The 14,973-nt window shown below is 40.6% G+C and overlaps 1 protein-coding gene across 2 annotated transcripts; it reads left to right on the top strand.

Moving 5' to 3' along the window:
* Window positions 1-2,406: 2,406 nt before the first annotated feature.
* LOC147179474 (thyrotropin-releasing hormone receptor-like) lies at window positions 2,407-8,484 on the top strand. 2 transcript variants are annotated; one of them, XM_086068408.1, is made up of 3 exons: window positions 2,407-2,504; window positions 3,986-4,796; window positions 6,115-8,484. In XM_086068408.1, the coding sequence occupies exons 2-3, from the start codon at window positions 4,041-4,043 to the stop codon at window positions 6,493-6,495; spliced, it is 1,137 nt and encodes a 378-aa protein (XP_085924534.1). In that variant the 5' UTR covers window positions 2,407-2,504; window positions 3,986-4,040; the 3' UTR covers window positions 6,496-8,484. The 2 variants fall into 2 exon arrangements, with proteins under 2 accessions (XP_085924534.1, XP_085924533.1); XM_086068407.1 differs by having other exon boundaries at window positions 2,465-2,504; window positions 3,900-4,796.
* The last annotated feature ends 6,489 nt before the right edge of the window (window positions 8,485-14,973 follow it).

The following is a 14,973-nucleotide window of genomic DNA, read 5'->3' as shown; positions in this document are numbered from 1 at the left end:
TCAGTGCTCCACTAGATGTCATTATGGTGCTTTGGGATGATTCAATACATCACTACAGCTTCCGAACCTCCTACACAACAAATATTGGAGAGTTAAAATTGCAGAGTTGAATTTATGGGAATTCAGTGTAATTTTAATGTTTTCAGAGTTAAATGGTGTGTCGAGCTGTTATTTTACAGCGTTGATCGCCTGGAGTTAGCTCACCTCCACAGAGTGTTAGATTGGCTCCGCCTCTCACCTGCTCGTCTCCGGTTTGAAAAAGACAAGTCAGCGACATTTTCCTCATCCCCCTTTCTTCCTTGCTTAAAACTGGGAAACCCTGACAGTCTTGACAGACAAAAGGAGTTTGGGGCCATGAATTCATTTTCAGTCTGACTGTGGTCAACATTAACTTAGCCTACTTCAAATGCCCTCTTCAAAAGAGGTGTTGGTTTGAAATTGAAAACTGTCGTTACATGGGCCATCATCTATAGATAAACCACCTTTCGGCAAGTGCGCTTCCTTATTTTCAACGAGCACTCGATAGGTCGCAAAGTTTATTTTAAGTTGATTAAATTCATTTATAACGCCTAAAATGTTTGTGGCTGGATTCAGATCGCTACCTTTGACCCCCGTCGTGGTAGGTCCTTTTAGGAGTCAACTTTTATGTGTCTGACGAGAGTTAAATATCAACTCCTGTAGTGTTAAGTAACTCCGCTTAGTGAGCTAAAAATGTACTCTCTCCCAGTGTTAAATATTTTTCACTAGTGTTGATTTAACTCTGGAAAGTGTGGAGTTATATAAACTTTGAAAAAGTGTTGAAATCAACTCTGTGAGCGTCAATTCATCACTGGGCTTTTTGCTGTGATATCTTTTGTAGTTTTTGAAGGCATAAATAATACTCTGTTCTATTTCCATCGCTGTCAAAAAGAACAATGTGCTTTTGCTTCAAAATCCCTTTTGAAGATTATTTTAAGATGTCCAACCTGTAAAAAAAAAAATCTATTTTAAGCCTGACGTTTGACGTTTGGAATTCTGCATCTGAAATAAAGATGACAACAAAACTTACGATTGATCTATTTCCTGTTTTGCTCACATCCATTCATATGTAAATATATGTCTCCCACAGTTCTGCCTCATGCAGAAAAAAAAAGGTAGCTTTTGAAGAGCTGTCCACGGGAGTGAGGGTCACTGTGTTTTGCAATGCATTTTGCAGTATTGGGACCTGTTCATAATGTGAGCACTCTAGTCAAAGTGGGGGATTGGTAGATTTGGTGGTGCTTATGTTGTCACAGAAATGAATTGCTTACTCTAGGTATTAAACCATACATCAAAATGCTCTAAAACAGCTGGCAATAAGGATATAAGGGGAACTCTGCTTTGAAAAAAAGTGAATGAGATCCAAACATTTCATTGTGTTCACTGTTCACCAAATCTTGTATGCGAAAAAAGACGCCCGGACTAGTAAACATGTTGAAAAATTTGTGTTTTGTAATTAAAGTTAAAAAAGATAAAAAGAAGTATTAAAGACCTATGGAGGAATTTGCCCCAAAATATCTTTACAATAAACTTTTTATTTGTCCATTTATGACTCAAATGTCTTCTAATTAGCAGCTTAGCTGTTCACAATGGGTACTCCTGCAAGCCTCTAGCAGCAGCCAATAGTTTTCAGACGGGCTTAGGGTTCGAATTTCCCACCCTCTGTTTGCCGATGTGCTGACGTGTGCGCATTGTGTACGTGAATAGGGAGTATGCAGTTTCATTTTTTGGCCACAGGTGGCAGTAGCGATTTAAAATTCAATTTCCTGCGTTGGCAGCTTTAAAGGTGGGGTCTTGAGTTTTCACTCAGAAATAAACTCTTCAGAAACACTGGATGTATACACATTTCACTGTTCATGTGTGGTGGTGATCCCCAGCCTGTATTTTGCCATTTTGTTGTGTTTCGCCATAAGAGGGACGTTTCTGGGCGGACAGTTAATGTTTACTCCTTCAGCCAATCACAGAGTGGGGGGCGGGGGGGGGGGGGCGTGTCACCGAAGGCAGGCGCAATGTTGACGAGAAGAGTGGAGTGTTGAGCCCTGGAAGGAGTCGGTTTTGAATTATTTATTTACAAACACAAACGGTCAAAACTTAAGACACCACCTTTAATTGCTTCGAAAAACAAAACATTTCTCCCAACATGTTTTCCCTTCTAAAAAATCTGCTAGTAAGAAAGAAAAACAAACAAAAACCCATATCTCAAATGCAGGTGGATACAGCTCTGTTATTTTAGTAATTGCAGTACAAGGAACTATGGTAACAGCTACGACTACACGTTTCCCATGACACTGAGCTTGAACGAGTGCGGAATTGATTGTTAAATTGGTAGCTGTGCAAGTGGATGTAATAGTGTGCAAGGGAGGGGTGCGCTGGCAAAACAGAGAGCGAGTGGCAGAGAGAGGACCAAGACGACATCTGTGTGTCTTGCTGGATTTCACCTGAGAACTGTCACCACATCACACTGAGCGCTGCCACTGCAAGCGATGGTAAGGTGCTCATTTTTGCTCCTATGCTTACATATTTTCCTCTATTGAGAGTAGATTTTACAGTATCATAATTTTACATGTCATTTAAAGACTGGAGACAAACATTCCACTCTGTTGTATACTTTTGCTTAGCGATTGTGCTATTCTGAAATGTCTTGCAGTCTAATTTGAATCCCATCAAAAATAGAATATTCGTGTTGCCTGATCTCTCATTTTCTAATTTTCTTTAAACAAATCTTACAAATCGGCCAGTAAAATTATGAGCACAACTGTAAAGAGGCATTGGCATTCACATATACAGAAAAAGTCTTCAGCAAACATTATTGGCATGTTTTTGGACTGTTGGAGGAAGGTTGAGTTGTCACAGATAATCCACAAAAGCACAGGGGAGATTTGCACTGCACACTCCCTACAGAAAAGCCTTCAAATCCATCACTTTATCACAATTGGGCAGCAGAGCAACCAAACTAAACAGTCACAAAATACGAAGGGAAAAAAAGAGGCTTCAAAATCCATCAAAATAAATAATTAAATCCAACGCCGTGGGTGTAGCATCTTTCTTATGTCAACTCAACACATGTTTGAGCTGTGAAAATATATCCGCCTAAAGCCACGGCTGGCTGGAATATATCCCGCGGGTGGTCACTGGGCTTTGTACACCACGATTAAAGGCGACAGCCCAGCTAGCTTGACAGCTAACAGGCTTCCGGGGCGTCATCCCTTCGCTTGGGAATTTCAACAAATGACACTAAGCCATTCTGTAAATTGTGGCATCAAGGAAATGGATGGCTGGATAGTTTTAGTATTAGATTAAATTTTTATTTATTTATGGTGTATAGAGTGCTGTAAATTTCACATTAACTTTGAAATCTCATGTATGAAATAAATTGACTAATTTGAAAACAAAGGAGTTAGTTAGTTAGTTAATTGGTTAGTTAGTTAGTTAGTTAGTTAGTTAGTTAGTTAGTTAGTTAGTTAGTTAGTTAGTTAGTTAGTTAGTTAGTTTTCAGTTTTAAAAAAAGAGAAAAAAAAGCACTCCTTTTTCTTTTTTTGTTCATGCTGTTTTTTAAATTTAAATTTTAGTTTTTGTTTGTTTTTCTGTCACGGCCAAGTTAAAAGAAGTGTTCGTAAATTGCTATTGAGGCAAATGACGACACACAAGCTTTTATATAGTGGAGGACTCATGCCAGATGCCCAAATGTGTCATTGGGTGCTCTTTTGGGCTCACTAAGAAAGAAAAATAAATCAGGAAAACAAAAATGATGATAAACAGCTTATAACAGCTTAGCAACTGTTATATCTTCACAATTAATTACTAAATACAGTAATCTTCAGTCTTTGCACATTGTCAGCAGTTTTGAATGAAGGAAAGTAATCTAAGATTTTGTTTTACAGGGTCTTTAAATATAGCAGACACTACTAAGCCAAAGACAAAGTATGAACACAAGTTTTTGTTGTTTCAAACGGAAATGTGTCTTTAGGATTCTTGATGGTGCCACTGAAGATCAACAGAAGGTGACGCCGCAATATTCAAACATGGAGAACTACACGGACAATGTCCAGAATGTCACCCGGCTTGCAAATATCACCAGAATGCCTCTGAACTCTCGAGAAGAGCAGGTGGTAACGATATTCCTGACGCTTCTCATCTGCGGCGTGGGGATTGCTGGAAACATCATGGTGGTGTTGGTTGTGCTGCGGACCAAGCACATGGTGACCCCGACCAATTGCTACCTCGTTAGTCTGGCGGTAGCTGACCTCATCGTGCTTCTGACCGCAGGCCTGCCCAACATCTCCGACGTGGTGGCCTTTTGGATATACGGCTACACGGGGTGCTTGTGTATCACCTACCTGCAGTACCTTGGCATCAACGTGTCCTCCTGCTCCATCACTGCCTTTACCATCGAGCGATACATCGCCATTTGTCACTCCATAAAGGCTCAGTTCTTATGCACTGTGTCGCGAGCCAAGAGAATCATTGCCGGCGTGTGGGTCTTCACATCGCTCTACTGCATTATGTGGTTCTTTTTGGTGGACATCGATGAAACCGTCTACACCAATGGCTTGGTGGTTACCTGCGGCTACCGTGTCTCCAGGAGCCTCTACATGCCAATCTACTTCCTGGACTTCACTTTGTTCTACGTGATCCCGCTCATGGTGGCCACCGTGCTGTACGGCCTCATCGCCAGGATTCTCTTCATGAGCCCTCTGCCTTCGCATCTCAACGCCAGAGGCTCCGTTCACCGAGGTCGCTCCGGCGACAATACCAAGGCAGTCTCAGCAAGGAAGCAGGTAGAGAACAATATTGGAAATATTACATGAAAAGTAGAGGAACTCCAAGGTGCTGCAAATCAACGCCGCCCCCACCATGCTCCCGTGTTAAGATCTATATATTTTTTTCATTTTTAATATTCGATTTTTGTCTAAATTAGACTTAGCTGAGTGGTGGGGCAACACAAGCGCTCTCTATTGGCTGGCTGTTACAAACAATATGCAAAATAGGTTTCCTCTTTTACTAACTTGCTTGCTAGCTTGAACTGAGAAGAACAAAAAGTGAGCTAACGATGGCGCAGACTCTTATACGACCAAAACAATGGGGTCTATTTTCAGAGATAGGCATATAAACTGGAGCATTTTGATTTTTTTTGTCGTTTCAAGCCTAGCTTAGCGTTATTGGGAATTTGGCAGATCGCACTGCACCATTCTGGGTGATGATTTGGTGGTTGAAAGTGGACTAAACTTCAGACCAGCTGAAAGCGTAGATGCAAAAAATGATTTAGCAAATGCAAAAAAATTACACTTAACCGTTAAGGTTACTCATGTATTTATTTATTTATTTATTTTCGGATTCGATGGTAATAAAATAACTCGAAACCGTTACATTATCGTCGTTTATGCTGCCTGGTTCACGTTCGTCCACGTTACTGCTCAATCAGACAAATTAAAAGCTCAACTTTGCTTGACTTTACTTCCTGCCATTTTCATTGGCAGAAGTTGAAAAAAGTGACGTGACCAAAATACAAAGAATAGAAAGTAAATATCTTCTCAAATGTATGGTTTCGATTATTATGGCATAGAATATGGAGAGTAGAATCTCTGTCATCCTGCTTTCCGGTCAGGACATCATTCATGTTAAATGGATACTTGACTCATTGAGTCACTTTCAACAGTAAGAAGATCATATTTTGTGTATAATTAATGTGATAACTTCAATATTTTTTAGGAACAATTAATACCTTTCAAAACTAATTTTCCCACTTGCCGTCGACTGAAGATGACATCACCTGTGCTGAGGAAACAGGTAACGGCCAATCATAGCTCAGTTTGTGGACCAAACCCAGAAAACAGGTGAGCCGTGGTTGGTCGGTACCTATTTCCTCAGTACGAGTGATTTCATGTTCAAGTGGGAAAAAAATATATTTTAAAGGTTTTAATTGTTCATAAAAAAATAATAAAGTCATCACATTAGTTCTGGACAAAATATTAACTTTTAACTTCTGAAAATGGCTCAATGGGTCAAGTATTGCTTTAACATAAACATTCATGCAATATATTATACATATACTGTAGATGTATTTCTGCCTTTCCTCTTTTGTGCATATTGCTACAGATAACAAAGATGCTGGCTGCCGTGGTCATCCTCTTCGCCCTACTTTGGATGCCTTACCGCACGCTAGTCGTGGTCAATTCCTTTTTTGACCCCCCGTACCACAACACGTGGTTCCTGCTCTTCTGCAGGATGTGCATCTACGCCAACAGCGCCATCAACCCCATCATTTACAACCTCATGTCCCAGAAGTTTAGAGCAGCGTTCAAGAAGCTCTGCAAGTGCACCCGTCGACACAAAGAGCAGCCGATGGAGTACAACGTGCCCATGTATTACAGCGTGGTGAAGGATTCCTCCCATGAGAGCAACGAGCCGATAACAGAGCAAGAGGAGGTTAGAGAAAGGACAATCAAGAGGTTCAATTCAGCAGAGGATGACAATTAATTAAGACTTCGTATGCATTTACAATTACAAATGAAACACACTTGATGCAGACAACAACTGTCGTCTTCTGCCTTGTAAGTACAAAGAGATTCCAATATGAATTGTATTTTATTTATATCATTTACTTTGACAACTTGACAACATATATTATGTATACATGCCATCAATATTCAGGTTAAGGAACACGTTCTCATTTTTAAGTTACTCCCATACACAAATGATGGATTTTAAGACACGAAAAATTAGAGTGGAAGGCAATCTTCAAGTGCCCACTTAACAAAGGGAATCCGTGATCGCACTCGCCAACTTAACATCATCCACAAGTGGAGATCTTCTTGTATTTTCTTATAAACATACTTTGCGTGTGTTAATCTCCTACATCTACGCCAGTGAGTCTGTTTGAGCTTCAGCCATGTCAAAGCTTGCGTGGGCCTCTCCTAAACTGAATTTACAGAGAATGAGATGAGCCGCTTTCATTGGCTGGGAAGCAAGTCAGCTGTGTTCACGCCCACAATGGTGGAAACGCACTTTTCTAACTGTGCCCGTTGGGTTTCCATCCACCCATTTTTATTCGAATTCAAAAGAAATGCAAAAATAAAACTGAATGGAAATGCCAGAAATTCTAAAAAGGGCCCAACATTCGCAAAATTTTTTATATTTTTTGAAGCGTATTGAAAAAAGGAAAATGCTCATTTTGGCAACGGAAACAGGTTTTGCGATAACCGCTGGCAAGCTCGAATACACGTCATACGTTTTGACCGGATATTACATCACACGTACATTTGTAGTTCCAGAAACAATGTCAGACGATAAAGCAAGGTATGTTTGGAGGGACGACGAAACAGAAATCTTTTTGGCATTAATTAAAGAAGCGAATATTAATGCTATTTTAGATGGAAAACAGCAAAGAAACGCTACGGTTTATTAAGAATTACGGTACAAAAGCAAACTCATATGATGTCATCGCACAGCGCAGTTGCTTCCTGGTCTTCTTCTTCTTCTTTTAAATTACTCGCGGATCACATCTCTTAATGGTGTATACCGCCACCTACAGCGGCTGAGTCCCCTCTCAATATTCACGAAACAAGAACAGATGGAAACGGGCATAAGTCATATGTCTGTTTTGCGCATTTTAAGTAATATCTGGTTTTGTGTTTTATTGAAACTCTTTATTGTCATCACTGTATATTTAATATAATTATATCTGCTTTATTAGACACTGGTGGTATTATAATGGAAATGTGCGAGTCATTTCAAATGCAAAAACATACTAAAGTTCATTATAATTCAACAAAGATAAACAGCATCTGATACAAGAGGTGATGGTTTCTTTATCTTTTGAAGTGTCCTCAAGAGAGCCAAATAGTGTGGTGTATATAGTACTGATAATATAATCTATTGTCCAAGAGGAAGTCTGTGTGTTGCTCAACTACAAGTGCCCTTCAGGTGCTCAGGATGCAGGTGTGCATTGCATCCAAAGCTTTGAGAGAGCTATATACAAAATACTGTATTGCATAACTCATCTTCACAAAGACCATTAAGAATACAGGTAAAAAGAAAATCATATTTCATACGCCTTCAATAAGCATATTGGAAAGATTAAACTGCAATATTAGATTGTCTCACATTTGTTACCACATGTTATATTTGCAATGAATGAATCTGTATAGAGAATGGAATGAGTGGAATATGAATGGAATGGTCTCTTATGGATTTCATAGGTGTTAATGGCCTGTACGATACATACTATCGAGTTGCACAAATAGTAGTGTGTCATTTTGACATAAAACAATAAAGTGGACCAATAATTGGTGTTCTATTTACAGAGCATATTTCATTTCTATTTACAAACAAAAGTATATAGCCTAATTTTGCCTGCTCAAGAATTCCCTCGGCATGTAAATAATGTTTAATAATTCATTACACACATGGTTGCAGGAACACAACTTCATGTCAGGCTGCTGTGAAATTATACTGACAATTATAACAACTGGGCCGTATTGTTTGAAAAGTCAAATGTATTATATAGAGCAATCTTGTACTTCTGTTGAAGTTGTGAAGTGTTCATATATTGCACATAAGGAGTTTTCTCTCTCTCTCTCTCTCTCTCTTTATCTCTCTCTCTTTCTCTCTCCCTTTCTCTCTCCCTCCCTCCCTCCCTCTCTCTCTCTCTCTCTCTCTCTCTCACACACACACACACACACACACACACACACTTTTAAGAGTATGTACATTGTCTATAAAAAAATAAGTCTAAACACCACTGCTCAAATGCCATTTTTTAAATCTAAAAAATAAGGCCAAGATGAATCATTTGAAGCCTTTTTTCTTTCTTTCTTTCTTTCTTTTTTTTTTTTTACCATTAATGTGACCTATAACATGTACAAACACCTTGTTTACAAATACTGTGGGGGTGAGGGGCGGGGGGGGGGGGGGGGGCGATCCATCTACACCTGTATACTGACAAATATATCTCGGAAGCTACCTTTCTGCATATAAAGTTTTTATTATTACAAGTCAGTGTACCATCGAAGTGATTTTGAAAGCTTTCAATTTTAGATTCAATGACCCAATATTGCTACTTAAATGTCAAATTTCTTTCTTTTACATCTATAAATAATTGAACTATTTCTGTTGTTTTTCAGTGCATTTGAAGGGCATGTCGCTTATTTAACATGACTCAATTTAATTTCATATTCATGCTGGCATTTCACTTTTTTTGTTTGCCAGCACTGCATACTAAGTGAAGTGGGGAACAATGGCCATGTGTTTTTAGCCATTATGCTTCCAATCCACACACAATCAGTAGGCTATTACTCAGAATGTATTGCTAGTGAACCTTGTAAAACCTTCAACATCTCAATTGCCATTCAGGGAGCCATCACATCCTACGGCAGAATACAGAGTGAAAATACCTGTCATAATCTTTAGTATTTGTTTTTTTATAAACTTTCTCATGGAGTCATCAGAACTGATTAGCATAGCATGCCTGATTGAGTATGTTGAGAGCTTGCTGCTATGAGACCTCCTGCACATTTATCCTGTGATGTGCATTTGATGGGTGGATAAAAGGTGTAATCGGCTGTATATCTGCTGCATGTGTGTGTTGGTGTGTAACTTTATTTCATTGCTGTGATAACATCCAACCCAGTGGTGGTATGTGAAATGATTCTTCTGCCCAGATTTAGTCATAACTGTTTTAATTTCCTCATTTCCTCAGTAGAGCTTTGTTCTGCGGATGTATCCTTGTGAGTGTTATCGCAATTTCTGCCAGGTGCAGTCATGACGGAATAACCTCTATTCCTCAAATGGGCTTTGTTCGGTGTCTGAATAGTGTCCTTGAATGTTATTGTGTAGGTCCGGTTAACTTTCTGGGCTGTTTATTGGAAACTGTGTGGTACCGCCCTTCAAGATAGTATAAGAATATTGTAAGTCCTCTGTAATCTTCGCACTTGTGAGAAGCTACAGCCATTGCCTGTAACTCACTTGTGCCCGGAATATTCTGTAGAAATAAAAGCTTTGAAGGAACTGTTCATCGATCTCCAGCCTGTATTCAGATAACCAACATTCTCACTACCCGAAAGAAAACGAACACCCGGAGGAAAAGATCTCCTCCACAACAATTGGTGACCTCCGACGTGATTTCGGGCTGAGGTGTTGGTCAGCAGGCAGCATCTGGCGCCAAAGTAATTAAAGGTAAGAGGACATTTATCCTCCTAGTTGATTTTCTGTCTGTTGACTACTCCGAGACCTGTTTCCATGTCATTTAATTTGTGACTAAATTGTATATGAGATCTAAGTGAACAGATATTAGTAAATCTAAAACACAAGGTTGTTTCGTTCCATTATGGAATCCTAGAAACAAGAAATCCTTGTTTTTGGATTTTACTAAGACATAAAAAAACGAGGTTGTTTCGTGCTATTTTAGAATCTTAGAAACTGAAGTCCTTGTTTATGGGGTAACGTTACGAAGAAATAAGCGCATAAGAAATAACTGAGTGAAGCGAAATTAGAGAATAAGAAGTTTGAGTGGTTTTGATAAATTAGGGTTCGAGTCCTTTTGTTTGGTCCTAGTCAAGTGCTTTTGAATTAAGAGGAATAGTTCGACCACTTCTGAGAAATTAAGGCTCGGACACTTTTGTTTGGGAATAAGCAAGTGTCTTTGAATAAGGAAAAAGAGAAGGCCTATGTGAAACTGTGGTACCACAAAAGACGTTAATGAAGTAACTAAAATAAATAATAAATACTAATAATAAATAAATAAGGAAGTAAGTAAATAAATAAAAACAAAGTGTTTGATAGGGAAAGTGAATGGTTCAATTTGCGGCAAATAACAAACCATTCTGAATAAATGTGCTGGGTGAGTAAATCAGGAATGTATGAGAGAACGGGGCAGAGTGAGAGAGAGAGAATGTGGGGGAGAGACCGGGGAGGGGGGGGGGGTCGGGTGAGAGAGAACAGTTAAAAAAAAGAAAAGAAAAAAAGGGAGTGGATGAGAAGTGTTGCGAGAATGGATGGAAGGAAACCATCCATTCTCGCCATTTTGAAGGGCGTTCCCAAGTCTGTGTTACAGGCCATGGAGGCCATCTTCCCGGTGCTGAGGTTGACCGGTGGTTGTCACATCTTAAACATAATTTAAAGAGACATGCTAAAGAAAAAGAGTCTAAGGAAGAAACCATTCTTGCTGTGATCTCATCTCCCTCTGTCGATTACGAGTGCATGATGTATCAAGCAGGTTCATTCATGGGTCAAGGTGCCCTCTCATCAAATGCAGCCCTGATGGACTTATCCTGGAGTTTCCGGATGGTAACACCTACTGCTGCTCTGTCTCCTCTGCCTCCAGTGCCACCTCCCAGTTCCCGCTTGTTGAACAACGCCCTGTGGCATGCGCCACTGCCGACATCTACAGGGCAAAAGTGGATATTGACTCCAGTGGTTGGCTCGAAGCTGAGCACTTCTGAGCTCTCTGGTCACCTTGGGTTCGCAATCTCAGATTTTATGATATGGTAACTGATTGTATGCATTGCACTTTGTACTATGACAGATCAGGGGATGAGATCTATAGCGAGGCATTTCAGGAAATTGAAAACAACATATGGGAATTGAACATGGGTGATTTGTTTGCAGGCAAACCAGGTGTCGCCTTTTCGGTGTCCCTGACTCCTGAACAACTCCCACATGTCTCCTTGATGGTCTCGCCTCAGCACACAGCGAAGGATCTCGGTCCGTTTGTCCTGGCATGCACACAGGCCACTGATTGGCAACATTTATTTCACTCTCAATTGCTCTATTTTCCGTTACTTGATGCTTATTGGATTTAGTTTAATACATTTTTACCCACTTCCGTTTTGGACCACCAGCTTCTGGATAGGCACCATGGACGTGAAACAACCGACAGCGATTTTGCTGGTTACCTTCTTGATTTCTTTCCCACATCGCTGTGGTCCATGGGACCCACTGATGTTGGTCTCTGTAACGTCTCACCTGTTGTGTTTCAGATGAAACCAGGACAAATATATGTTCCCCAATACTAATATCGGTAACAATTGACGGTTTGCTCAAAGCAGGAGTGTTGTGTGAAATTCCCGGCTCTGATTAGAACACGCCTATTTTACCCGCTGAGAAGAAAGATACTGGAAAGTTTTGCATGGTAAATGGCCTGCGAGCGATTAATGCGGCCGTCTTAACTCCTACTTTGTCTGTCCCAAACCCTCACTCGGCATTGTCCCAAATGACATCAACCCACACTCATTTCACTTGCATTGACTTGCATCCATCCTTCAATTAAGCACTTTTTTGCTTTCACTTGGAATGGTGTTTGCTACTCCTACAATCGCCTGCCTCAAGGCTTTGTCCTTTCACCTGGACTCTTCAACGACTGTCTTCGCCAGTTGCTGTCTCCACTTGAACTGTCCCTTGGTGTTCTCCTGGTGCAGTATGTGGATGACCTCTTGATGGCAGCTCCATCTGAAACTTTTTGTCTTGAAGCCACCAGGTCTTTGCTCTTCATCTCCTTGAAACAGCATCTTTCCACTGCTGCAGCTCTTGCGATTCCTGTTCAGTCCATGTTCTAACTTGACATATTTGAAAACGTCAGAAGTGTTTCTGCTGCCCTTTATCAGAAGGGGGAAGGAGGAAGTCGACAAGTTTGTCTGTATGCATCAACTCCATTGGAAAAATACAAGCAAAGACACCCAATTTGCGACACCTATTGACAACCCGGACTTGATCCTTTTCACAGATGGATGTTGCTTCAAAGGCAACGATGGCCTATAATCTGGATTTGCAGTAACCCAACCCACAGATACAGGTTTTGAAGAAGTCCAAGCAGAAAGAATTTTAGGCTCTCAGTCAGTACAAAACAGCAGCTCTCAGATTGGTAGAAAACTAGTCAGTAAATATTTACACAGATTCGACGTATGCACACGTGACAGTTCATGTTGCATAAAAAGAATGGTAGCGAAACGATTTCTAAACTGTAACCGGTACACCCATTACACATCAGGATGATATTCTTAAATTGCGAGATGCTGTAATGCTCCCAACAGCGGTGGCAGTAATAAAATGTAAAGGTTACTCTCTGGCAATAATAAAATGAAAAGGTTACTCTTGAACTAATGATTTTGTATCAGCAGGAAACAAATCAGCAGATCGAGCAGCAAAAAAGGTTGCGGGGTACCGACCTACACTCCAACTAACTGTAAGTGAGTCTGAATGTGACAATCCACAGGAGGTGACAGTAGAAACAGTTAAGTTGTGGCAGGAAAAAGCAAGTCCAGAAGAAAAGAGTGTGTGGATGTCCAAAGGGGGACAAAAAGATGAGGATGGCATATGGCGAAAAGAAGGTAAATATATTCCATCACAGAAACAATTGAAAAATCTAATTTCTGAAGCCCATGGAACATGCCATGTAGGTGTGGAAGAAACACTGAGACGACTCCACTCCTGGTGGCATCCTTTCATGAGACAAATTGTTAAAAGTGAACTGCAGGACTGCAGTGTTTGCAGCAGGTATAACAGTATGCCTACATCTAAACCTCCCCAGGGCACTCATGATCCGGACATGACTGCTCCTGGTCAGGTGGTTTCGATGGATTTCACTGACATGATAAAACCAGTGTCAGGATACAGATTTGCTGGTAATAGTGGACTCCTTTTCAGGATGGCCAAAGGCATATCCCTGTAAAACAGAAACAGCAAATATCGTAGTAAAACATCTGATTAATCATTACATACCATCACATGGGTTTCCTAGAAAATTTTGATCAGACAACGGAACCCATTTCAAAAACAAACATCTACAAGCAGTAGAAAAGGCATTGGGATTAAAACACACATTTGGTTCAGTGTATCATCCCCAATCCCAAGGACAGGTTGCGCGAATGAATAGAAATATTAAAGAAAAATTGGCTAAAGCACTGGCCTCATCAAATTTGAATTGGCTACAAGATCTTCCTGTTGCACTAATGAATGTGCGAATGTCACTAAACTCAGCCAAAGGCTGGACTCCGTTTGAATGTCACACCAACAGACCATTTCCGGCTCCAACAGCTCCATTGGAAGAGACGCACGTTCCAGGACCTCCAGAACTTAAATAACTAACATTTACTTTCTCCCAGCTAACAAAAAAACAACCAGATGCTCCTTCAGAAATAAATGATTTTGAATATGTATGGTTGAAAGTGATTAAACGAAAATGGTCTGAGCCCAGGTGGACTGGACCCCACAAGGTGACGGAGAGGACATCTTCTGCAGTTCGCCTGCACAGAAAAGGTGATACGTGGTATCACATCTCCTCCACCCGACCGGCAAGGACACCGGCTGGCGCCATTGTCCCTGCACCAGGCAATCACCCAACAACAACCGAGAAGCAAACCGGCTCCCACTGACATCGTTCTATTAAAGGTTGAGTTCATGGTATACGGGCAGAATAATCCCAGTGACTCATCCTGAGACCAGGCAGTCTACCCTAAGGTCCTGAAGAAACTGACAGCGCCCTCCAGCAGCAACCCAAGAACATCATCTCGAGATGGCTTCGAAGTGGGAACGCATCTCCATATACCTGCTACATCACGACACTCTTTCTCATATTGACTTTTATGCCAATCTGGTATCTCTGGAAGCCCCTCAGTACAACCTTGAACGTAACCACAACACATCGTACTAAGCGAAGTATTGATTCTCCACAAACTCCTTGGCACCCCATGGACAGGGGACATCCCTTAACTATCAACATGTGGTACACATATGCTTACTCCACTGCAAAATATTTCAATGAATCAAATAGTTCTTTAATGCCACATACTGCTAAACAACCTTCTCTCACTGCTAAAGGGATGTTTCATTGTTGCGTGCTTTTGCTTCTTATTCTACTGATAAGATGATAATGTCCAATCTTTCCACACAACCCTTGCTTAATGTTGCGCCAGCCGTCTGCAACGATGACGCCGCTAGTACCTTTTTTAAATTGTGTTAATT

The sequence above is a fragment of the Leptonotus elevatus genome, chromosome 2 (genome assembly GCF_054856555.1).
Source record: "Leptonotus elevatus isolate MCC_2025b chromosome 2, RoL_Lele_1.0, whole genome shotgun sequence".
Lineage (NCBI taxonomy): Eukaryota > Metazoa > Chordata > Actinopteri > Syngnathiformes > Syngnathidae > Leptonotus > Leptonotus elevatus.
This window is presented reverse-complemented; position numbering and strand designations above follow the sequence as displayed.